The sequence below is a fragment of the Sciurus vulgaris genome (assembly GCF_902686455.1).
Source record: "Sciurus vulgaris genome assembly, chromosome: 9".
Lineage (NCBI taxonomy): Eukaryota > Metazoa > Chordata > Mammalia > Rodentia > Sciuridae > Sciurus > Sciurus vulgaris.
Genome location: NC_136469.1, coordinates 116,817,253 through 116,844,510, shown reverse-complemented (window position 1 = coordinate 116,844,510; position 27,258 = coordinate 116,817,253). Strand labels below are relative to the sequence as shown.

At 37.7% G+C, this 27,258-nt stretch overlaps 1 protein-coding gene across 1 annotated transcript in view; it reads left to right on the top strand.

Moving 5' to 3' along the window:
* The window catches only part of DTHD1 (death domain containing 1), a 72,418-nt gene extending 46,257 nt beyond the window's left edge, over nt 1-26,161 (top strand). The window contains 4 exon segments of the mRNA XM_079152806.1: nt 1,116-1,360; nt 19,879-19,903; nt 19,906-19,935; nt 24,358-26,161. Coding sequence (XP_079008932.1) covers nt 1,116-1,360; nt 19,879-19,903; nt 19,906-19,935; nt 24,358-24,680 — 623 coding nt within the window. The 3' untranslated portion in view covers nt 24,681-26,161.
* The last annotated feature ends 1,097 nt before the right edge of the window (nt 26,162-27,258 follow it).

The window sequence follows — 27,258 nt, the reverse complement described above, 5'->3', positions numbered from 1 at the left end:
TGCTTCTTACCATTTGCTATCATTGCTACCGTTTATTCAGCTCTTAGCCCGTTGACAATCCTACATATGTATTTTTTTTTCTCATTTCACTTCCAGAATTATCCTACAAGGTAAGTTTATTTGTCCTATTTTAAAGAAAAGACAATTAAGACACCAAAAAAATCAGAGGCATAAAAGAACTCGACAGCCACTGGTGGTGGCTGGACTTGACTCAAGATCTTTATGTTCCAAACATGCTCTCTTTTCTGCCACATTATAGCTTCCGATAACATTTTTCGAAAGGTAGTGCAGTTTCCTTGGGAAATAACAATGTCCTTTTGCTATTGCCATACCGGTGTAAAATATCCAAATGGTCATGGTAAAACTCCCGCAAGTGAAATGTTATGTTCATAAAAATGTCAGTGTTTTTATGGAGGAGTTGAGAAATCTTATATAGGTTATTGCTTTAGGAGAATCCACCACATTTTTTTTTAACAAATTTCTTACAAATTTTTCAACACAAGTCCAAAAATTGTTCTACTTAGAAGTTCTAGAATAGCACTGTCCATTTCTGCAAGTGTAGACATTTTATATCTGTGCTGTTCAGTGGGGTACCCATTTAGACTTGTGTGGCTACTGAGCATTTAAAATGTGATTAGAGTGACTGAGGAGTTGAATTTTAAATTTTCTTTTACTTTAATATTCCTTTTAACTTGAATAGTCACATGTTATAGGAGAGTGCAGTATTAGAAAGTCTATTATGAGGCAATGATAATGTACAACATGGCATGAATAGGATAAAGGACAAAAGTAATTCTTGAGGCTGAAGTTAATTTTCTAAATATTGAAAGAACTGAATATTTTCAATAGTTTCTTGCTATTGCAAAATGGAAAAAAAGAAAAGATTATTAAATCTAGAAACAGCCAGAGAACACCTGGACCACTAACAAATGAAACATTCTTCTAGTAGTATATTCTTAACCTGTCACTGCTTTTCCAAGTTATGCTTTGACAAGGTGCAATAATACACACAAAAACATTAATTATACATAAAAATCGGATGATTATTTGGGTTTTAAAAATTAAGACAAAGTGATATATCTTAATGGTAACAAATGCATTTTACTTCCATTTAGGCAATGGGAAAGATTATGGAAAAGAATACAAACTTATTTTTCACTTGCAAAGAAAACCCAGGCTGGAACTCCAAATCAAAGAGGTGGATGAATTTGGAAACTATAGCTGCCCCCATTATAAGGGCACCATTGTCGTTTATAAAGTACCTAAGGAAAAGATAGTTCCCAACCTGGACCAATCATTCTCACTTAATGAAAATCATTATGAGTTGCCAATTTGCAAATTACCATTGAAATTGCCAAAGGTGAGTTATTGTACTTTCCTAGATACCATATTTTGTTAATTCTTTTTAATTCCCTACCACAGTCAGTTCTGCAGGCAAATGAATAAACAAGTTTGAAAGAAAAGTAGGAATAAATCTCAAACAGAAGGAATAGGTAGGCCCAATTTTAGAGCAGTAGAATACATACTAGAATTTCTACTGTTTTTCTTATCAGTTTTACTAACAAGAGCAATTCAAATTGATCTGTTTCTCACAATATGTTGTTAATGACTATGGAAACAATGTCATTCATTTTCTGTACATCTACATCTGACTAGCCAGGATTTATGAAAACATTGAATACATTTTGGAGTGTTACTACTTTAAGGAAAAATTACACTGATTGTGAAAACAGAATCAAAATATTTTCACTGAGCCTTACTAAATCCTGTATGTTTATTTTGTGAGTTAATTACTCCTATGTGATATTGTTACTCTTATCGAAAGTGGGATTAAATTATTTGTCCAAACACATCAAACACAATTAAATATATTAATTTATTCAAATATCCAACATACAGATAAATGCATTTTATTTATTGCTATACAATGTATTTATGACTTAGTACATCTACACTATATACTTAATGGGAAATATAACTGAAAAATTCATTTTACTACTCCCTATGAAGAATAAAATTTTTTATTCTTTAAAGAAAACTGTTCTTCCAGTTTTTACTTTTTGCATCATAAATAGCTGAAGTATGTTTTCCATAGATTGGATTGATTTACTACTACTTGTAAATGAACCAGTAAAACAAGTAATTAATTAATTAATATTAATTGAGCTTCCAAAATAAGAAACATACTAGAGTAGACATTGTGATAAATACAGAGCTATGGGAGGTAATACATGGCCTAAAGCTGGTTGTCTCAAAGGTAGCCATTAGCTACATGTGGTTTATCATCAAACACTTGAAATATGGTTAGTCTGAAGTGTGATGTGCTCTAGGAGTAAGAAAAACACCAAATCTCAGACTATGGGCACCAGGAAAAAAAAACCCCTCATTTAAAAATTAGTTTCTATTGATTACATGATAAAATTTATATTATTTTATTTTGTTATATCAAGTTATATGTGTTATTAAAATTGATTTGACTTATTTATCTTTTTATGTGACTCAAATTCTATTTCTTTTCGATGTTAATTTGTAATCCAGCTGAGCATGCAAAATATGTATATGGACTTACATAATAGTTCCTCATTAGACTAATGGCGTAAGCAATGCACTAGCTGTTGTTCAGAGGTAGAAATGACTGCTCTGGGAGCTGAAAGCTTTGTGGTGATTATGGCATTTTATCTGAACTTTGCAAATTGGTAGAAACAATGGGAAAAAAAGTAAGTCAGGGTGAAAGGTTGGAATGCATTCGATTGGGGTGGTAGGTAGGGCTTAGCAGAAATTCATAGTTCATGTGAAAACCATTATAATTTCAAATATGCCAAAGGTCTCCCAAGTGCTTTGCATGCATTGTATCATTATATCCTTAAAAAAAACCCTGCGAGGCATTATCATTGTTCTCATTTCATAAGAAACTGAGGTAGAGAAATTTTAGGCAACTTTTCCAGGGCCCTGTAGCTACCTTAGTGGCAGAGCTACCATCCAAACCCAGGAAATCTGCTTCACCTGGGTTTAGCAACATTACATTGTTGCCTCCTTAGCAGATGAAACTAGTATCCCAGTCAAGGTTACAGGACAGAGTTTAGGGATTCTAGATTCATCCTTGAAGTTATATGACAATACAGTATACCATGCTTTGGTTTGGAGATGATGTTAGAAATATTTAACAAATGATATGACATGGACACTGATCAACCAGTTTGAAACCAATTGAAGAAGCAGGCTTCTAGAAACATTAACTCCTTACTTGCTGGTTTGAGAGAGATCATGGGGTTCCTGGGAGGCCTATGTTTAGGATGGCAGAGTTGATTGGACCATGGGTGCTGAAAATCATATTTTCACAATAGTATAGCCATGTAAGCGTATATACCCATTATAAGTTTTGTTGCCATGAGTTTTCATTTACATGTAGGGCACTATTTACTCTGACAGTCACAATGCTAGTCCATTCTCTTTCTTTAGATTTTTTATAGATGATGTGTTTATTTATTTTGTTTTTATTTTTAGTTGACACATAGTAATTGTACATATTGGGTTGGGTACGTAGTTTAGTAGTTGAGAATATTCTTAGCGTGTGTAAAACTTTGGCTTCACTTCTCAGCATAAAAGCATATGTATTTTGTGGGTTGTAGGTTAATTAGCATATCCATCGTCTCAAATATTTATCATTTCAAACTGGCTCGAAGAGAGGATTTTGAATTCTCTTCTGTAGCTCGTTATCATTCTGATTTTAGCTCACATGTTGTTATCTTTATTCTGTTTCCTTATCTAAAGTCACTCTTTAACCTGTCAACCTCTTTAGATTTATTTCCTAAAACTGATTCTTAATTGGATTGATTAGATTAATAATTTGTTCATGTATTTTCTATCTGCTTTTGCTCCTTGAGAAAACAAAGTCCATGAGTGAAGGCCCTGGTCTCTCTTTCTCTGAGGTCTCTCTCTCCATCAGTGATTTGAGCTTTGGGTGGGCTCAGTAGGCACTCTGAAAGATCGTGGCTGGGTGAATTAAGGTGGGAGGCATGTCGATAGCTTCCATTAGATTCTAAACATTTAAGAAATAGTCATTGAAAGGACTATTCCAATTATTTCTGTCAGTGATTTGGAACATAATCGTATAAACCATTAAGCTGGCAGCCTAAGGAGTTCACTGGAATAACATAAAGATTTGGAGTGAAGTATCTCAGGGCTGCTCCGTAGGCATCTCCGCTGGGTTCGTTTCTTCCAGAAAGGCCTATGTTCTACTTCCATGGGATGTGTAGAGAGAGATAAGACTGGGGTGGTGGACTGGGATTCTCTGGCAGACAGTGTTCAGGGACTTACTGTGATAATGACAGACAGTGGAAAGAAAGGCCCCACTGCAAAAGAGGACTGGCTCAAAGACCAAAACTGTGACACCAATTCAGCTTTCAGTTCTCTGTGTTTTCTCTGTGGCTTATCTGACTTCATGAATTAGCCAAGCTAAAACAAATTAACTGAATTAGCCAAGCTAGACAATTTAGGGGTTTATATAGATTTTCTTCAATGGAAGTCTTTGTGAGTGACGTGTCAAGGAATTTTCACTAGTCTTTGCTCTGCTTTGAGACCAGCACACCACTCTCCATCTGCTTGCCTTGGTAATTCCTACTGGCCCTCCCTTACATCTCTTCTTAAGTGTGACCTTTCCTGGGATTTCCCCTCTTGTACCAGCTTAGGTATTGCTGGTACATATAGCCACACCATCTCTAATTTCTCTGTCATTTCAATTACCATGTTTCATGATAATTGCATGTTTATTTCCTTCCTAATGGGCTAGAGTTTCTCAACCTTTTATTATTGCCCTCCTTGGGAGTCTTCTTAGACTTTGTATTCCCTAATCACCTCTCCCCATGAAATTTTAATACCAAAAACATACTATGTATACCATTTTATATTTGATGTATATCAATGCTTAAACATTAAAATATATGGCTTCAGAGAACAATTTGCCTTCATATCTTGTTCTCACCCAGAGCAAAGCTTCTTTCTTTCAAGGTGTCACCTCCCCCATTGAGCAGGCGTGCATGGACAGTGAAGATACACACCCCATCTTGCTCCACTTTGCATAGCGCATACCTGATGAATATTTGTGAATGATTAGATGAATGAGCTAATTTCTGCAAATCTTCGAATTATCCAACCTTGAAGTTGATAGTCTTGAAACTACATTGGCACATTTAAAAATAGCACGTTTTCAACATCTGCTACTTCTCATAGATGAATTCACTGCTGATATGCCATCTGTACTTTTCTTTTCTCCCAAATGGGTTTGCACCGGGCTTTCCAGATTCACTCCTTCAGCCCTTTTGTGCCCAGAGTGTTCACAAAAAATTTATCAGGGTTGAGAAAGAATCTGTGGCTGTGGAAACTTTTGTCCCCCTGTTTTATAACTAGCATACCCAAACAGGAATTGAAACCATGACCTTTATTTTTGTGAGGACAGACTTCTACAAAGTTCAGGATTGAAAACCCCCACCTTGGCTAAGCAGTATTAGAATGCACTATTTTTTAGGAAATAGAGCCAGCCTTATGATAGCACCTTGCTAAAAATGAACTCAGCATTATCCATACATTTGTACATGTAGCATAAACTAAGTGAAAGTGTTTGTCAAAACTAAAAGTTCTTCATAACAGAAGAAAACTAGTAAAAATTTTTGAAGTATAAATTCTGTTGTTTAACTTTTCCATAAATAGAAAAGGATATCAAAGTGGTAAACATTAATTAGAGCAAATTCAATTCAAACACTTTTTTTTCCCTAAATGTTCCAACTTGAAAAAAATCTTGTATATAAACTTTCACCCCCAAACAAAGCAATCTCTCTAACTCTGTAAAGGCCTGGAGAGCTGATGAGATTGTTTACAAAGTTAATACAGGCTCGAGTTATGTTGTATATTTAAGTTTAAAACTTCAAGGAAGCATGAGAAGCAAGCATCTTAAAATATTATTGTAGGTCATTTGGTAATATATTTTTTTCCCGGGATTTTAAGCTTTAATTTATTATCCTATGGCATCCACAAAGGTAGTAAATATGTATATGCACACATATATATACATATACATTTGCACACACATAATTACAAGGTGTGATGTTAATGTACTATGTTTGATTCCCAAAGTGAAGTCACTTTAGTTTTTTACTTCATGCTTGTGAGGATCTCTGTGTCTTTTATCATTCAGTTTCCATATTTCATTTATTCATGTGTTAATTCATTCAATAAACACTATATCCCAGGATCCCAATACTCAGTGCTGTTGCTGTATGTATGACCTTATCCTTCCCTGGCCCCTCTGTTCTGCTCCAAACCCTACAATGACTCCCAGTTTCACTTGGAGTACAGTCCCACACAACCATGGGGGATGTGCTCCAAGATCCCCAGTCTTAGAACATATCCTGGGGTGTCTGGCATATTTTAGATGCGCAATAATTTTTTTTTTGAATGAACGAATGAGTTTATAAATAGAACTTGCATTTTAAGTACCAAAAGTGTGGAGAAAAGTGAGAAGTACCAAGGAAGAAAATAAGCTAGCATCAGGGGATGGGCAGAATTAGAGATGTGTGCCTTGAGGTGGCTTGGCCAGGGAAGACCCACCAGTGATGATGACCAGCGACCAGGAGTCCTTCTGCCTATGCGGCTGGGAGAGCTTCTTGCAGAGGGAGGGAAACTGGAGGTACCTAGGCTCTGCGATGGATTGGATTGGTGCTGGGGCCCCCGTGTGCGTGTGCACGTGTGGTGCTGTGAGGAGATGTGAAGGATGGAGAGAGCCTTGGTGAAACTTCATATTCTAGATGCTCTTCTGGAAATGCTCACATCAGCATTATATGTGAAAATATATGGCTTCAGAGAACAATTTGCCTTCATATCTTTTCTAAGTTGTTCCTCAGTCTCTCCTTACAGAAGTGTTCAAGAAAATTCAGTTAGTAGTGTGTATATTTATAATTTGACAGAAACAAGGCAAGTTAAAAAAAAAAAAAAAAAAAAAAAAAAAGATAAAAACCCCTTCAAAACTTTTTTAGGTGGAAGGAAGTGGGAAGAGTGTTTTGAGTGTGTGCTTCTGAGCAGGCCAGACAGGCAACTGTGACATTTGTGTCAGCTCAGGTTGTGGCTGCCTTTTACTCTTCCCACCTGCTTGACAGTTTTGCTTTGAAGGAAGGAAGGGGTTCAGAACTGACAGCTGTCGCCTTTCTGAGGCTGGAGTTTCCCAGGAACCCCTAAACTGCAGATTTACGTAAGTCATTTCTTGATCCAGGTTTTGCTTAGCTGAACTTCCTTTTTTTTTTTAAATAACTGAACTCATGACATGTTATTTCTAGTAAATCCTGACACTGCTCCAACATTCAGATTTTTCACTGCATTAAATAACATGCTGTGTCAAAGAGAGGAAGTGTGCAGATGCTAGTGCAAGATTCAGTTTGTCAGAATCACCACTTTCTCATGATTTTTTTTACCGTCTTCCTCCCTGGCTAGGAATGATTTCTTTCTTTATTTTTTCTAACAGTGTGTAATACTAAAGTCCTCTTGACTGAATGAGATGATGCTGAGGTATGAAAAATGTTTACAAAGTAGGCTCTTTAGCTGTACTTAGGCTTTTAAGTTGCAATAATTCTACAAAGTTATATTAGAATTCAAGAATAAAATAGACTTATTTTCTTACTGATTACTATTAAGTAAACAGATCAGAAAAAGCATATGCATTTTTTAAACCCCATGAAAGAAATCAGGGATGTTTCATTTTGTGGCTCCTTTTGTTTTTGTGGGAATCGTGAACTTATGGCAATTTAAAAAAGTTTTCTGTGACTTAGTTTCAAGCTTCCTACATTACAGGAAATTCCTTTCATGGCTCTGGTGCTTCATGTCCCACTCTTTATCAATTATAACAGAAAGTCACTAGAGTCTTAGCAGAGGAATTACATTAATTTTTTTTTTTGGGGGGGGACTATAAAAGTTTTTCAAAACTTCTCTTTTTCTAATGTCTTGATTCTGACTTCTCTTGCCTCTTCCTTGACATGACTCACCCTTCCAGTCTTACGTGCCTGTAAGCCATCAGAATAAGCTTCAGAGAAAGACCATGTCACTAAGAGACACGGGAAAAAGATGAATGAAGCTAGTTTATTCAGAAACAGGATCCTGCGTGCTTTTCTGGAAAGTGCTTTGCCTACCAATTTAATCAGAATATTCTTTCTCTTCTCCTCCCCTATTCCTTCCTCTCCCCCTGTCCCTCCCTTCTTCCCTTCCTCTCCTCTCCCCTCTAAGCCCTCTTCCTCTTTTTTTCTCCTGTAACCATTGTCCATTAAAGGGAAGTTTTTCTCTCCTTTGAGTAAAGAATAGCTAAATTAGGAATTGAATACTTTGTTGTCATGTAGCTTTCAATAATTCTTTTTTTCTTTTCTTTTTGCACCAGTGATTGAACCCAGGGGTACTTAACCACTGAGACACATCCCCAACCCTTTTTAAAATTTTATTTAGAGACAGGGTCTCGCTAAGTTGTTTAGGATCTTTGTAAGTTGCTAAGACTGGCTTTGAACTTGCTATCCTCGTGCCTTTAACCTCCCGATCCATGGGATTACAAGTATATACCACTGTGACTGGCTTCAATAATTCTTTTACAAAGGAAATTCTTGCCTATCTGAAAAAATGTAATAATTAAAAAGATAAACAGTGTTTTTATATTTATACTCTTTAAATTCAACTTTTGAAAGTAAAAAGTGACATTTACTAATTCAAGCAATTTTCTACCTTATGAACTCTATTTTTCCTGCCGATACATCAGTCAGCATGTTAATTAGCAAATACTAATTAGGGCCTAATATATATGAGATATTTTGTAGGGCTTAAAAATATAATGGTAATAAAGGTCAAAGTCCTAGCTTTTAAGGAAATTACAGTTCAGTTCAGGAAATAAAACATAAATACTTTAAAAGTTCTAAAACAATGCAAGAGATAAATAATAACCAAATGCAACAATAGAGCAATGTCAAAAGACAGGAACTGATGATTGTCAAAGAACCGCCAAGATGGCAAGTGAGAAGGGAGCAATTCCAGTGGACTGAGGTGACTTGGGGATGCAAGATGGATTTAGAGATGCGTAAGACCCAGAGAGGAAGAGAGAGACTGTGTGTTTCATGAAACAGGAGGGGCAACATGAGCAGAAACTGAAGAATAAAATTGCAAGATATATGTTCAAAGAAAGGATAATGAATATATCTGTGTGGTTTGAGTGAAGATTGGTAAGGTCATACTGAAAATAAGTTCTGAAAAGATTATGGAGGACTTTGAATGCCGTGTTTAGGTCAACCAAATGACTGCAGTTGTTGTAAGTATGGCCTTCTGTCAAAGTTCATCAGAGAATGTGTTTGATTTTATGACCTAGAACACATGTGTGAGACAGACATTCTGACCTAGAGACCTTTATCGTACGAGTAAACAGTTAAATCACTCGTCTCCTGGTGTTCTTGGAACGGCTACCATTGAGGATGATGATGTGGATATCTAGTTTATCTTTCATTCCATAGGTAACCAGAAGTCCTTGGAAAATTTTAACAAGAAGAGCGATCAAGTTTGCTTTTAGTATCACTATCTCAGCCAAAAGAATAAATTAGAAAAAAATGAGTTTAGCAATGGTAAATGAGAGAGCTCGTAGAGTCCATGGAAGACATGGTGAGGACCTGAGTCAGATGGTGGCAGTAAGGGTGGCAAGAAGAGATCGGAGTGGGAGAGATTTGGGATTTGGGACCCACAGGAGTTGGTTGCAGAGTGAATGGTGGGTGGGCCTGGGAGGTGCAAGGACAATGGGGTAGAGGGAATTGTGGAGAGGGCTCCCTGGGACACTGGGCTATTGTTTTATGATATAATGTAGTGTTTCTTGGACTTTGCTTTTTAGATCTTGTTTGCACTTGCATTTCATCTCCACTCTTCTCAACATTGCCCTACTAGTTTATCATGATTTTCTTTGCTTAGAAGCCTATTGCCACTCCCTTTTCTATTTTGGTCAACTTCCTCACAAACCATCAGTGTGGTTTTTCTCAAAAATCAGTGATTTTATCACTATTCTGCTAAAGCTCCTCAAATGGCACTTGATGTCCATTATCAAAGAATAAGCCAATTACCTTGGCCCTTCACAAATACCCACATCTTAGCCCCATGAGCTTTTTATACTATGTTACCCCAATTAATCTCTTGTCCTGTTCCACGTAAGATCTCACTTTCCTTACCTATTACAATTTTGACCACCTCAGAGGTTCTTCCCATATGTCTTTGTGACAGCATCAACTCCACACTTAGCACTGTTATCACCTCTTGAGAAGCCCTTAACGTTCTCAAGAATTAGGGAAATTTGGTTGTAGATATCACAATGTATCCATAACTGTCACATGTACTAACATAAGGTCTATTACAACTTTTATTTATGTAATTAACAATAATAATAAATGGCATTTATTATCGTTACCTACCAGAAATCTGCTATGTGATTTACTGACAAGGTGAGTGGCTGAAGAACCTGAGTCACAGAGAGGTTTTCCCCAAAGAGAAATTGCTGGAGATTGTCAAATTCACACTTTGAAACCCAGTTGTTCTGATTCCTGGGGTAGCGCTCCCCACATAGCACTCTGCTGTCTCTTCCCAGGGCTGATCTTCAGGGCTGGAAGCATAGTCTCTGTAACCTCTTTTCCTAGGATGAGTTCAGTAATGCCTCATTGAAATATTTAAGGAATAAATGAATGTATGCTAGGGAAATTGATGAAGCAATTAAAGGTACAGTCTTCACAGCTGACAAAAGCTCCCCCCCCTTTTTTTTTTCTGGCTAACAGCTATATCTAGTAGAACTCTGTCATGTCTTGAAAGGAATGGCTTTTGTGGGCATTTCCTAAGCTGTGGCAAGACCTGGGAGGAAGATGTTTATAGTGTCCAGGCCTTTCCAGTAATTTTCATCTTTTTTTTTTTTTTTTTTGTCGAAAGGTAAAAGACTATGTCTATCAATATGCCATAAGCAAAAATAAATAAATAAATAAAAATTTTAAAAATCAGAAAACAAAAATTCTGTTTAGAATATTCTAGAAAGAATTATGCTAAAGTCCAGTAGGCAACTTGAATCTTGACAGGTCTTTCATAGGGCAAACCTTTATTAAGCATATCTAGGATGTAACAAGGAAGAAAGAGGTCTGAAGGTAATGTAAATTCTAACAGTGTTGTGTATCTCTCTTGATTTGTTGAACTGCTTTAAAAATAATTGTACCATCCACAAACTACCCTTATGGGTCGAAGGTATCTGCTTTTGTCAGAACTGGAATTCCAAACAGTATTTTAAATGATATCAACAGTAGTTAACATTTACGGAATGCTTTTGTGTTTGAAGGGGCTTTATATAAGTTGTCATCTGTTCTTCATTGCAACTCATGAGGGGTATCCACCGCTTTACTCATTTGAAAGATAAAAATGAAACCACGGACATCAGCTTAGAAATCTAATTTCTTTCCTTGACTTCATATATGGTCAACATGTATCATCCAGATTCTTGCTCACTTTATGTGCTGGATGTACCTTCTTCTGTCTGTCCCAGTTCCTGAGATTCTTTGAATTTTCCTGAATTTTATCCATCTGGTGACCAGGGCCCTAAAGCTGTCTCCTTTTGTGACTGAGTCATCAAGGACTGGACGGTTATTAATGAATTTCTTCCTCTTGGCAAAACCATAATCAGCCTGAAGCCTTAAAAGGAGTGATTTTCCAAGAACCAAGCAAATGAAAATTAACATAAACATAAAATTGGCTGTATGGGTGCATATTTAAAACAAAGACAAGATCTGAGTTAACAAAGATATGGATCTACATTACTTCCCAAGTGTAGTCATTAGGTCTATTTCCAAGGAGACCACCCCAGGTTGGGAACTTCTTGCTCTGAACTTTGTTCTAACTTTGGTTCCTCAGTAATCTTTCTCTGTGCAGAAAGCACTTCCTTTCATTTGTGAGGGTCAAGCATCTCTGACTGGCCTCCAGGAAGTTCTACACTGACTGTGTGATTGTAAGAATGTCCATAATGAAAACAACAACAGGATATTGGCTAATGTTGATGTCTTTTAATTTTATTCATTTAAAAGTGTGTTGTGTGTGTTGTGTGTGTGTGTGTGTGTGTGTGTGTGTAAATACTTCAATACACACAAAAATGAGTAGTAAATACACAATGAACTCACATGGACCCATCTCCCATCCATTTCTGCCTTTTTCTTTATGTTTCAGTATTTTAAAGCAATCACAGGATAGATCTGTTTATTTGTAAATACTTCAGAGTACATTTCTAAGGGGTAAGAACAATGAAAAAATGACCACGATCTCATTGATATACTCGAAAAAAATTTAGTGAATCACTTTTTAATATCATCTACTATGTGGCCCATGTTCTGTATTCAACCACTGACTCAATTTCTTCTCTTTTTTCAGTTGACTTATTCCAAAGCCAGTCCCTATAAAATCTGGACATTACATTGGGTTTGCCATGTCTCTGCCACCCTTCGTTGAATTCTTGATGTGCGCCATGTCCTTTTGGCAGACATTATGTCCGTCTATCTCCATGTAGGAGCCATCTTTTCTGCTTCCCAGTTAGAGAGTTCCAGAAGAGTCTAGATGGCTTGCCTCAGCTTGCATACCTCACAGGAGTGGAGGCGGACTGTGAAGCCATTCCTTTTATGCTTACCGTCTCCTGTGCTTTGCGCAAGCCAGATCCTTGCTTACTTGAGGTCTGACACATTTACCACTATGTCATGTTGCCTCTCGCATCCTTTGCCCCTTGAGGGTGTTTGGAAAATTGAAATCTTTCAAAGAACCGGTTGGGAAGGGTGATTTTACCTTTTATTGAAACAAAGGTTTGGAATGGAGCCTTGGATGGTGGTTTTTCTGTTTACCTGGAATTTTTCAGCTCTTGAGTCAGAAGCAGGCTTCTTCAGTCAGTTTGGTTTGAAGGTTTAGCTGTTTAGGAACAGCCTGATACATTTTCCTGTCCTGTTCATCTGGGGACATCAGCAATTACTTTATTGCAGAGCAGAGGCCACAGTCATCCCTGGAGCAAGGAAGGGCCCATTTTCTCTGGCTTAGGTTATGAGTTTGGGTCCATTGCTGTTGATGTCTTACCACTCAGATGCCCTTAAAATTCTGTAGCTAGAGTTTTGAAGGGCAAAGATTTTTTCCATTTGTGTTTGCATGGAAAAGTATTATTCTCAGAAAATAGGAGATGCTCGGTTAGAGTGCTCTTCCCTAAATTTTGAAGCATGTGCTTTACTTATTTGTTTTTTGAGGGCAATACATATATGATCTTTAAATAAAAATGAATTCACATGATGAGACACTTGTTCTCTTTTTAATACTTTCTCTGATCTTCTGAGCAGATCTCAGGTTGGTGTTAATGTATTTTTGTATCTAACACTTGCAAAACTTCCTTTTTTAACAGAATCGTTCTGAAGTTTCACAAATCTTGGCTGACAGAAGAACTTCTTAAATTTTTTTTGCTTTAAATGTACTTATGTTTAGTATTTTCTTAAATTTATATAAGTGAAAATTTTCCCATTTGTGGTAAAGATATGAGGTTTTCTTTTACAACTATTAATGTAGGCAAGAACTAGTAATTTTAAAGGAAACATATGGAGCAATAATTGGTAATACCTTAAGTACTTATTTCATATGATGTTCTGCTTGAAGTTACATGATGTAACTCAATACCTCATCTTAGTGACTATGAAGCAGGTACTATTATCCTCATTTTTTTTAAATGAGGAAACTGAGGAACAGAGGGCATCCTTTGCTCAAGGTCACAGTTTAGTGAGTAGTCTGAGTAGGAATTGAGCCCTTTACTTCCATCTAATCCTTCCTCCAAGACCAGAGAAGGAAGACTGACACATGAAAATGGTGAGCATACTGTGGAGGAGGAGCTGGAATGACTGAATGGAAGGTTCCATGTTATACCATCTCAGATACCAGTTTTAACTTAAGTTCAGATAAGGGATCTGGACAAGTACAGACAGTACTTTAAATGTAATATGCATCATTTTGAATGCATATTTTTGGTTGAATTATTTTCTCTCTCTAAATTTCTTCCCTCATTTGTAAACTAGGCATAACTACTATGGACACACACACACACATACACACACACACACAGACACACATGACTACCAAGTATTGTTTATTAAGTTCAGGCCTTAGACGGACCTGGGTTTTGCTATAAACTAGCCATGTTATCTTGGAGAAGTTACATCAGCACAACAGGGATGATACTACATCAAACCCTTGGCTTTGAATGAAATAATGTAATCACACATGTGTCCTCATTCAACACTGAGATAAGCATTCATTTGGTTGGTGGTGGTTATGTTGAAACCCTAACTGAAGCACAATTCATGCTACCGTTAACTTTTGTACCAGGTTATTTCTTTGATCAATATTCTATCTAGCTTGTTTATAATTCAGAGCCATTAAGAATTCTATGTGAGCCACATATTATAAAACTGAGAATATAGTTTATGATTATTATGTAATAAGTGAACCTGAGTTAAGCACATGGTGACTATTACTTAGTTAAACAGGCCTCTGTGCAATATAAATATAGACTAGAGTAAGCCAGGACTTACTGATCACACCTTAAATGCTCCTTCTAAAAGTCCACATTCAAGATACACAGAAATAAAATGATTATGTAATTTCTCCACCTACTGTTGATCCTATCATTTTTACTTGTATGTCTTCTAATTACAAATAAAGAACCTGTTTACCAGAAAAATGTATGATACATGTGTGGGATGGGAGGGGTGTGGGTAGCTTTGATGATATAATAATGACCTGTGAAAAGATCAGGTGTATGTGTCCCAAGGTAAATGATAAAAATAACAATAGCAGCCTGGCAGTTTTCGTTGTCGCTGGTTATATAAAGCTGTTATTTAGTTGTAATACCGTGTGGCATCCATGCTACATGGTGTTAAAAATATCAGAAAGTCCTTACCATATCCCTGAACACAAAGACTGTTTCTGCAGTAGAGTCCTCAAGAACAGGAAGACAGTAGAAAGTAGAGGACAAACTTTACCATTATATTATTTCTATACCTTCCAAGTGTCAAGAGTGCTGTTGGGTATAACCTCGAAATTAGTGACCAATCCATGGTACAATTTTTGTCTGGAATCAAAGATAGCATTTCACCTCATCCTTTCTACTTACCACCTCACAATGTGTGTGAAATAGTGGGAAGGATTTATAATTTTCTTGACCTTCCCCAGCTTTGACATTGATTAGATTTCATTGGTCATGGTGGTGATCCCTGGACACCTGCCACCATGCCATCTTCGTTGTGCTCCCTACTCTGACCCACAATGGGAGGGTGCTGTGGTGATATGAGATCACCGAGCAAATCAGCCCTGAAGCCAGACCCGTAATGGCACTTGCTTCCACTGCATTGTTTCACCCGCGTGTTTCTGTGGTGATGTTAGCTTGGACCATGCCAGCACCACCCTAAGCTCCTGAAAGCACATTACAATGAGGGTGAGTCCCAGTCACAACTGAAACACTGAGCTTTATCCAGGCCAAAGCATTTCCAGGGATGAGATGGTCAGCAGTGTCTGAGCCCAGGACTGCTGTGAGACTCAGTGATGGAACTGTCTCCAGTGCTGTGATCACGGGGACACTTTGGTTCTGCCTTGCTCTACATGAGGCTGTACTTACAAGAGTACCTTTAGTTACAGATGGATCTTTGGCCCATCAACATACTGGAATTTTAGGGTTAGAGAAAGCCTCTCTGCCTGTAAATGTGACACTGTAGTTCCAGCAAAACTTGTGTGATTAACATTAGATGACTTATTAAATACACATATGCCAAGAACTGAATTAAGTTGTTTCCTTGAAAGTGTATTACAATTTCTCTTGCTCCCACCCCTTCCGATAATGGGTGCCAAAATAATTAGATAAAAGGAATTGGTTCTAGTGTCTATAAAATAGTAGGGTAACTCTAGTCTGCAGCAATTTATTATGTTTCACAATGACTAGAAAAGTAGAAGGTACCACACACATAGAAATGATAAGTGTTAAAGGAGATGGAAATGTTAACTACACTCATTGATCATTAACATTAATGTGTCAAATCATCATACTTGTACCCAATAAATATGTACAAATACCATGAACCAATTAAAATTTTAAAAGTTACTAATATCATATAGTAACTAAACATAACCAGTACTGTAGTCATTTACTACTACTGCCAAGTATTATGTCCTCTACAGAACGTAAAGGCTGCACCTCTACCTGACTGGAACCCACAGCTAGGTTGTGTTCACACCAGCATTACCACAAAACCACTGAGCAACATGTGCCCAACAATGGGGGAAAACAGATCATGAATTAATATTTTTTTTATCTAATGCTCACCAACCTAGGGAGTATGTAATATGATGATAATGGTTTTAAAATTCAGGAGACTGAGTCATGGGTTCAATCAGAAAACAGCAACTAACAAGTTGTGGTTTGAACTTGGTCTGACCTGAGCACTCATGTGGTCAAGCAGAGTGGCACTGGGGATGATCAGCTTTGCTCTATCACACCTGGGCCTCACAGCGGCTTCTACATTTTCCTTGGGTCTCAAAGGAGACCTAGCACTCTTGAGCTGTAATAGTTTCAACCACCACAGAGGAAAACAGGAAGTGCACTCTTCCACACTCTGTGTATATGAAAGGCAAATGAGAAAACCAAGAAGAAAGGAATTTTTTAATACCTCTGAAGCAGGATCAATTTTGGGAGTATCATATATGCTTGATAAGCATTTAGAGAAATACCCAGTCTAGAAGGTTTTTGTATGGATGCTGAGGTGCAAGCTGGATTATGAAATTAAGCTGAGTCTCAGAAATATCCAGGCATGGGGCTAGGGAGATAGCTCAGTCGGTAGAGTGCTTGCCTTGCGTGTGCAAGGCCCTGGGTTCAATCCCCAGCACCTCACAAAAAAAAAAAAAATAAATAAATAAATAAATAACTATCCAGGCATATGACATATGACTTGAAGCATATTTCAGCAGGGTCATTGGGGCCCTTACCTAGAAAATGCTAGATATGCCCAGGGCAGTTCGTAGATAAAATTGTCACACTAGTGAGTCCAACTATAAAGTTATCTATGTAGTTTTTAAGAATCCAGTAGGCGGATTATATTTGGGCAGCATGTAAAGAATAGTGAGTAATTGAAGGAATCCTCACAGCAGCAGCTGTAAGCTCTGGCACTCATAATACCGCTTCCCGTGTGAGTGGTTCCTTTGGTTTCACTGTTTTTGACCACTTCCAGTAGACAAGGGAAGCAGCATAAACACGACACCATCTATAAACATCTGAATTACTTACAGTTTATTATTTAAGATTTCCTTGAGCGTTATAGTGAGGGAGAAATTATCCCAGTAGCCCCCTTTATAAGGGAGATGGATTGAGGACGCAGTTTACAGAAAGCTTGAAAGCCATATTTTGATTTGCCCAACGATCCATCTCCTTGTGCGATAACATGTTTAAAAGCGGCATTGAAGAAATTTGTATTGTGCAAGTTAAAATGTACAATATTAACATAAAAACATGTGCTTGAGAAGAATAATGAAGTTTTCTTTACCAAATAGTAGAGGTAACAGAATGGGCCTTCTAATTAGAAGAAGTGAGGAAACATTAGACTGGTCCTGCTGAGGAAGGCACCCAGAAAGCCATGTGAGGACACTGGGCCACGTGGGGGAGGGCAGACTCTGGAAGGACAAGCAGAGCTTCCTGTTTGACTTGGTTGACCCTGGGCAACAGTGAGCTTGCAGGAGCAATGTGCAAAGCAAAATTTAGTACCAAACAAAAATTGTGCACAGAGAAAATCATGCAACGAAAGGACTGGAAGGGAAGAAAGTTAGAAGGGAAGATATAAGGGAAGGTGACCTTGAAAACCCCCAAACACCTGGGCATTTAAAAGAAGCTCTTGCTGCCACAATTCATTCCCTCTGTGACTGTATGTGAGATGAAGTGCTTGACCCTCATTTTCACGGGTGAGAAGAAATAAGTCAGGGTTAGTAAACACTAGAAACACTCTCAAGCATTAAGATGGCTCTGAGACATCTGTGAACAAAGAAGGATTCAGGGAAGAAACAATGATAAAAGAAAAGATAAAATCCTGACTGTATCTCTTGCCCAAGGCTCAGTCCAGGTGATGTGCCCTCTGAAGGAATGAAGAATCTGCTGTACTGTTCAAATTGATACTCATCTTTCAATTTGAGGCACATCATTGATGCCTCAAAATGTATTTTATTTTGTTAATGCTGCGCTAGAATACTTGAACTTCCACTGCTTCTTAATTCCATCCCATTTAAAACTTCTTACGGAAGTTTTATATGCTTCCATGATCATGTAATGCCTACAAAAGATGAAATTCAGATTCAACTCACTTGTTACTGAGTTCCCAGTAGGAAGCAGTGTGATATACACTAACATTACAGTACTTACATCATCCTTGTATCACAGCTTTGAAGTAGGCTTTAAAAAATATTCTGGGGCTGGTTGTGAAGATCTCAGTGGTTAGAACACATGCTTCGTATGCATGAGTCCCTGGGTCTGATCCCCAGCACTGAAAAATTGAATAATTATAGGTTCATAGGAAGTTGCAAAGGACAGTATTTTTTGTCCAGTTTCCTCAGTAGTTCCATCTTACATAACAATACTATAACATCAAAACCAGGAGGTTGACAGTGATACGCTGTGATACAATGTGTGTAGATAGCGCTTTACAATTTTACCAATGTATAGATTCATGTATCCACCACCACATTCAAAAACACAGGACTGGCCCCATCACCACAATGATGGTGTTACCTCTTTCTCATCATGTTTCCAGATCAGTAAGTGCCAGCAATCTCTAATGAGCTGTTCATACATCTTTAAAATTCCATAATTTCAAGAATATAATAAGTGAAATCAGAATGTTGCAACTTCTGAGACCTTGCATTTTGTACTTGTCATAATACCTAGTGGCCCCCTTGAAAACTGTAGTTAGAAGCTATTTGTATGTATCCGTGATTTGTCCTTTCAATAACTGAGTAGTATCCCAGAGTTTGGATGTATTATTAAAGAACATTTTTACCTGTTTCTAGATTTGGCTATTACAAATAGAGCTGCTATGAACATTTGCATGCAATTTTTTTATAGTGAACATTTCAGAGAGATTAAGAGATAAGTAAATGTTCCATAGTAACACTGCTCTCAGTCACTGAACTGGTATCCAGACGCAGATGTTTGTACCTTATCTCTTGTGCTATTCCACCATCCCTCATTAAATGAGAACAAACTGTTCTGAAGGTTAGTGGAGAAAGAAACAATTTATATATGTGGATTATTTTCTTTAAAAAAGTTTTGTTGTAGAATAATATATGTTCAACTCCTTCATTGTCTTTAGCATCTCATATATGCATCATTACTGTTCATCCACACAAACTATTGGTTTAAGTACTATTAGGTGTCTGTGCTGTGTGTTGAAGCATAGTACCAGCCCCCCCTAAGGATTTACAAAAATAGTGTTTATGGTTATAGAGATAGTTTGCTCTACGTTAGTTGACTTTTAATATTTTTGAGTTTTAGTGGGAAATGTTTGTTCTGAGTTCGTGTGTTATAATAATATTTAAATGTATAATATTCTTAAATTAATTGGATTGCTTTACTTTGCCTTATCTTAGGAAAATAATTGCTGAACATGCATTCACAAATACCAGATCTAATTTTGCAAGGCATGCAATTCAGTGCTTCTTCTAAATAGGGGTGAGGTTCGTATAGGGTTTTATTTGTAGCTTATTTACCAATAAATAATTTCTTCTGCTTATTCTCTGTTCCCTTCATTCCAATAGCATGAAAAATTAATCAACCGTCCGCAAGCACCAAGAGAATTTCTAAAGATCCTCTAGGTAAGTAATATTTGCTTCTGTACTCATACTGTTCTTTCTCCTCTCATATTTTATGTATGTGTGAATCCTTCTATAAAAGAATGGAGAAAGTGACTTTTCATTTAATCATTAAGTTTATCAAGTCTAATAAATGGATTTTTTCTTGCAAAGTCATGCACATATAAACCAAATATCATTCTCAAATATGCATATAATGAAATTTGTTTTGAAATCTATAAAAGATTTATATTTTATAAATTTTAATCTTTATATTTTAATATCTTTATATTAATAAATCTTAATAAGTAGTGTTTTACTCAGATAACTAACAAACAAGTTCTTAGTTTGGTAAATAGCTGCAGTTTATTCTGAAATGTTGACTATTAAGTTTTAAATGTTTAAGTGTGGTCAGTTCAAACCAACATTTGTGGTAAATAGATTTAATAGAAGTATATATTGGTATAAATTCTCAACGAACATAGTTTATATTTATATTTTATATTATGCGTGGTTACCTGTGCATAATTGACAGGGTTTATGCACAGATAGCATGATGATTGTACTCATGATGAAGCAGACGTCAGGGTAGAATTTGACACCTTTACTCTATTTAGCCTTTTAAAACAATTTATTTTTGTGATGTTAATAGCTACAAATGGAATCACTTACTTGTTTTCAAAAGACATCAGTGGATGGGTTTTGACTACTTTATCAGGTCCATCATGAATGGCACAGAATCCCAACCAGAGGTTACCCTTAGGGATAACAGAAAATTCATAGGCTTCACTGAACTAAAGCTGCTTTAAAAGAGAAGGCAAATGAAATAGAAAAACAACAACAACAACATCAATAAATGAAAACTTGGCAAATAAAAGCACAATTTCTGCTCCTGTCAATAATCTCTGGGTAGTATAAGAGTATAATGATTCTTCTGATGTGTGCTAGGAAGTCCTGGGTTGCTACCAATTAGATAGATTAGGTAGATAACGTTATATATTTTTAGTAGGATAAAACTATTAAAAGTACAAATGCCAAGTTTAGAAGGTTAGACTATAGGAGGACCTTTCAAGAGATTAATGAGGGACTAGCAAGATCAGATTAGATGCAAAATGGTTGTCAGAAGTTGTGCAGAGGACAAAGTGAGTCACACTGATAGCAAGGATATGGATTAGAATGCTGGATCCTGTAATACTCCAACCAGTCAAGACAGGTAGGGCATTGTGGTTGTCAGATTCCATCTCTATGACAAAATACTTGAGTTAATCAACTTAAAAGGGGGAAAGGCTTATTTTGGCTCACAATTACAGAGGTTGTGGTCAACAGCGACTTGGTCCCATTGCTTTAGGTTTGTGGTGGCAGAGTACATCTTGGCAGGAGCACATGGTGGGAGATGCCTGTTCACCTCATGGTAGCTGGGAAGCAAGAAGAGAAACAAGAAGATACCAGGATCCCAGTATCCACTTCAAGAGTTTGCCCCAATGACCTAACGTTCTCCCATAGGCCCCACCTTCCAAAGGTTCCACCATTTCCCATTAGTGCCACGGACTGGTGACCAACCTTCAAAACAAGTCATTGTCGGGGGACAATGAAGATCCAAACTATAACAGGCATGGTTAAGATTGATTCAGTAAGGCTAGAAAGTAGAAGAAAGGGTGTACATGTTCAAAGTTGGAACCACTGGAAATTATGTACAAGGGATAAGAAGTAGAATTCAAGAAATTTGAGTAATGTCACACATTATACCTAAGCTGAATGGTCACACTAATACAGTGAATAAAGTGAATAAAGATCAGATAGCGAGAAGGAAAGGCCAAAGCTCACGATTTTGATTTTAGAAATATGGCATTTGTAGTGACTATGGTATACCCTGGTGGAGATTTTGAGAAAATGAATATTGTAAATAATATCCTAGGATATAGGAAAACAAAGTCAAAGATGAAGAGATAACAAATCTGGGCTATTTCACCTAGAGGCTGTGGTTAAATAAGAAAGAATTGACGAATTCATTGAGTGGAAAGGACAGAAATAGAAGAGGCCTGTGGTAGGAAGCAGTAATTTAGCAGCACCAGGAGGACGAGTCACAAAAGGGCAAGAAAAGGAAGGAGAGAATTCTGGGAGAAGATGAAATCCAAGGAAAGAAGTTAAATGCTTTGCGGAAGTCTAAGAAGATGCAGACCAAGGTCACTGGCTGCAAGTAGTAATTAAGAATTCTCCAGGAAGATTTGAATAAAGGCTTAAATAGTAGTTTTTACAAAGGTCACAGAATCCCTAAAGCAAGCATGTAAGTGGTTAGTAGATGGTGAGGAACTCGAGGCCTCATGGCACATTAGACATCAAAAGATTATTATGGTCAAAAAGAAAAGGGAAGAGATAGCACAGTAGCTTGATATTGTAGCATAAGGAAAAGATGACCCAAGCATGTTTATAAGAAGCATGAAAAGACCCAGGGTGAGGAGGAGATTAAGGGACAGAAGTAAAGGGAAAATATTGGATGAAAAACAGTATTGGGATGGAATCCAGCAAACACAAGAAGGGAGATTTTCTAAGAAAGGACTTCAGGAATGAAAACAAGGTTATAAGAACTCAGGCAGAATGGCTTTGTGTAAAGTGGGAAAAAACAGATTTTTGCTGGGTGAAATGGGAGAGTGAGACAGGAATTTAAAGACAGGAGAAAAGATTTTGGTCTTGCTATGGAAAATTTTAAATTGCAATTAGAAAAATTTAATGAATTTGTAAATGCTAAGGTTTCAAATAGAATAAAATAGCATAGAGTTTATTAGGCACAATCAACGTATTTTTATAACTGGGTAGCTGGAGTAGTTTAATACAGTCAACCTACATGATTAGGGTTGACAAATTGACAATAATGACAACAAAGCTAAGGAGGACAACATGTTTTAAATTGGATGCAAGACCATATTTAGTGTATATAACTGATTGTTAGGAGCAGTACTGGCACAGAGGTATGTAAGACTTGCAGGGGTGATTGAATGACAGGAGGGATGGCTCTATTAGTGATGGGGACAAAGAACATTATTCAGGAGCAGAGGAATAGAATCTGTGGGAGTTTAGGAGGTAGTAGTCATATCCAGAAGCTGAGGCCACTGAGGAGGGATAATTCTGGCTAATGATGAAAAATGAGGATTAGCTCTGAAAGTCAGTTTATAATTTGGAGTCACAGGATAGGTCACTGTAGTTAACAAGATTAAGGAACCATGTGGTCAGTAGCATGAATGATTATCAATGTCATGGCCAATGACTGGAGATAGATGGTGATGGTGTGGGTGAGGGGAGAAAGGCCCATCCAGGTAGCACAAACCTCTAAATGAATGCCCTGCATGCTGATAGCAGAATATTTATTTGAAAAGAAACAAGGATGTGTTAAATTCTTTCCTTTAAGTAATCTTCACAAATAAGTGGCTTTATAGTGTAAAATCAGAGCACCATTTATGTGAGTAGGTAGGTGGAAGGAGTAATTGAGTAATAGGGGGAAGGCATGGATTCTTTGCTCATACAAGGTCAGGAAAACCAGTGCAGGGGTAAGCCTGAGAGTGGAAGAAAGTATGCAGGATAGATAGGTCTGGTATGTGAAAGGGGGAAGATAAAGGGCTTGTATGTGGAAGGGGAGAGTGAGTGGGGTATAGGGGATTTACTTAGAGTGATGGTTTTGAATTATGCAATGAAAACCATAGCAACAGCAGATGGAATCATGAGATTAGGAAGCAGACAGGAGTCTCAGGCTTAGGGGAAAGATATGCTTAGAATACAGGACATGGTCAGAGGAGATGTTTGCAAGTCTAAATAGTCCAGAGTTCCAAAGGAATGTTGATGTAATGAACTTTTCACAGAATGCTTTTTGGGTAGTGAAACTTGGTAAGTTGTGTGTACACTTATATGTGTGTGTATGTGTGTGTGTGTGTGTGTGTGTGTGCGTGTGTGTTGCATGGATATGTGTGAGGACCAGCTAACTTCTGGTATAATTTATTCATCACATTAATACTAATAAAGATAAATATCTTTTTGAACCAATGACATATCCTTTGACACGGTAGTACAAGGCTAGGGATGGCTAGGAACCCCAGCTTCAGCATCCTCTAGAAGCCTCTTGAAGCTGCCATGTTTTGCTCCATTCTAGTCCTACCCAATTACCTGCGTGGGCTGGAAACCTAAAACTGTTTTAACAAGCCCTCCTGGTTCTCCGGTACATTAAAATTTGAGGAGCATTTCTAACCCTTTGCAGTAGTTGGCAGGCTCAGAAGATGAGCTCAGCAATGACAGGGATTCAAAAGCTCTCAACTGTCCACCTGGGTGGTCCCACATCTCTCTGCTGCTCAGAAGCCAAACCAGAGGCCTGGTAGATTCCTGTGAGCAGGTGTGGAAGGTTGGATTAGCACATCCCTCCAGCAAGCTTCCTAACACTGGGTGTTCCTTATGTGCCCCCAGAGGCCCTTTGGGATAACTTGCTCCACTGGCTGGCAGAGGAACTCTCAGAAGAAAACGCTGAGGTCCTTACCTCGTCCCTCCCTCTGCGCCGCAGCACCGTTCAGCTCATCAAACTCAAGCATCCTGATGACCTCACCGAGCAGATCCATGAACTTCTTTGCTTCTGGAAAAAATCTCTCCCGACTTCCACTGACAAAGTTCGCCTCCTGGCTCGTCACCTTCGCAAGATGGGCAAGAGTGATCTTGCAGAAGAGTTCAAGTTCAAGTGGGAAAATAAAGTGTTCACCGAACCCCAACAGTGGTTTGATATGGTGGCTGAGTAAAAGCTGGTGACTCTTTTTTTTGCCCTAGGAAAAGGCTCATGGGTTTTAAAGCTGGTTTCTGTCAATGTTTACTGAACATTGTCCAAGTAACATTGTTTGAGGTGAGTTTGTTTGATAGATGTGTTACTAAGAAATCAGTTGAAACAATGGAGAAATATTAATAGACAATAAAAGACATGCCTGGGTCTGAGGACTCCTTCACTGTTGAGTGACATATTTTCTGCAACTCTGAAAGTCTTGGGTTTGGCCATACTTAATAGCATTTGCAATAGATTTGGTCCCATTTACATTTTAATAGCCAAGGCTGCTTGCTATGTAAGCAGGAAAGATATGACTGCAGAATCACTTTTTTTTAAAACTGTTATCTACATAAAATTAAATGTGTACCCATGACTCCAAGCAACCAAATCAAGTTACAGAGATACCAGGGGACTCACAGGTAACAATACAAAATAAATTGAAGTGATTTTAGTGATAGCAAGTCATTTTTAAGAAAACAGAGAAACTTGAAATAAATTAAAAACAGAAAAACGCTTTAACCATTGACTGCCACAAGCTTTTCTTTTTTTAAAAAAATGTAGCTTGAAATAGGAAATTTTCATTTTATTATTAGCAAAATGAGGCAATGCAGAGAAAATGAAGTATAATTGAAAGAATTCAAGGTCTCTTTCACCGACTTTAAAAAAAAGTCTCAGTTAACAGAAACCTAACAGTATAGGCCAACATGGTGTTGGTTTGCAAACCAAGTAGCAATTAATTTCGATTATGGATACCTGGAAATTAATGAAATTACATAAAAATAAATATTGATGGCTCTCAAATTTAAGGACAAATTTTCTTCTAAGCAGGGACTTGGATAACTTTGTGGTTATATGTTGAAAAAGAAGATCCCAATTTCCAAACACATTCCTAAGAAGAAACATTTTATTAATCAAGATTTGTTTTTCTTTTTTTCCACATTACCAAAAGGTCCTAAAGGTATTTTCATGTTTTCTGGAATGAAGACTAAACAGACCAAAGTGTTCATTGTCTTTTAAACAAAGGAAGAAATTCATAAGTAAATAATGAATTTGCCTTTTATTTTGCTATTGGAGATTCCTAGTATGAATATTTTGCTGTATTTTCTTTTTTCTTAGAAGGAGAGGTTTTCATTTCCATGGCTATAGAGCTATACGAGCACATTCCCACATGAGCTCACGTACACGTGCACACACTAGCATGTACACATGTCCCGATACACGTGATCTCCTGGTTCACCTCCTTCTCACTCACACGCATCTCAATTTCCTCACATGCACACTCTTGCTTACACAAATACATCTCTACACACTTGCCTCAAGCACACATGCTTATTTACCTTATAGCCTCATGTCCACCTGTGCATCCCATGTGCAGACACGGTACTAACACGTCTCCCATACACACTCTCATGTGTCACACAAATACATTTATGTACATAATCACACACACCCTGAACACAGATACTGTCTCAGATCCACCTGTGCAACCTCACATACGCTTTCACACACTCCCTCACATGTAGTTCTCTCCCACATCTCACACATAACATATTCATAACTTTGCCTCCCCCAAATAGATGCACACAGATACCCTATATCACTTCACACCCAGACCTTCGCCTGCACACATTCTCACAAGCATCACATCTCACATGCTCTGCCCTCACCCATCTTTCTGTCTCACACACATTCACACAGATAACTCCCACGTTTACCCTCACAGGCATATACACACACCCACACATCTTCACACACATGGACGCATTTACTTTCCAGAATTAAAAATGTGCACATATTATTGTGACAGTAAGACAATATAAAGGTATCAAAAGAAAATAAAGTATCTTCTCTTTAGTACCGTATGTCTTTAGGTATTCCTGGATTCAGTCTGCTGTGGCCAGATATGTGTTTTTCCTGTGTTGGGAGATACTCCCTCACAGACCCACCCCGTCTCTCCCCACCCTTGGGCACCTGATCTGTCTGGTGGGCTGACCTGCAGGATCACATCAGCGATGACACTCTGGGCTTCTCGTTGGGTTTGGCCCATGCGGAGCTGCAGCAGGAGAATGATGGCCAGGCCGTGTCCCTCATCCCATGGTCACTGCGCCTCTGGAAGTGGGCCCTCCAGGTCACTCTCTCTTGGTCTTCCTCTTGTCTCTTTAGGTGCAGAGTTAGCCCAGCTTTCTTGTTCAGAACAACTGGGCGATCCCTGTGGTTCCTGTGCGCCTCCATCCCTCTGTAAGGTAACTCTTCCTTTTACTTTCTAGTGTCAGTGTGTGGTATGTTTCTTCCCGAGAGCCTGACAGACACACCTCTGCACTCATTCCTTATACAGAGATAAGCAACTTATACATGCCTTTTTTCTCAGAACGGGAGTCATTTATTATATGCAGAATTTTAAATATTACTGTATTATTAACTTATGAGAATTTTAATGTCTTAAGGTGTTTTAATAGCTGCATAATAGTTCATTTCATAGTCATATGATTAATTTTTAGTATTACCCATTTTTGAAAATGTTTAAAATGAAATGATGCAGTAGATTCTCTTTTATGCCT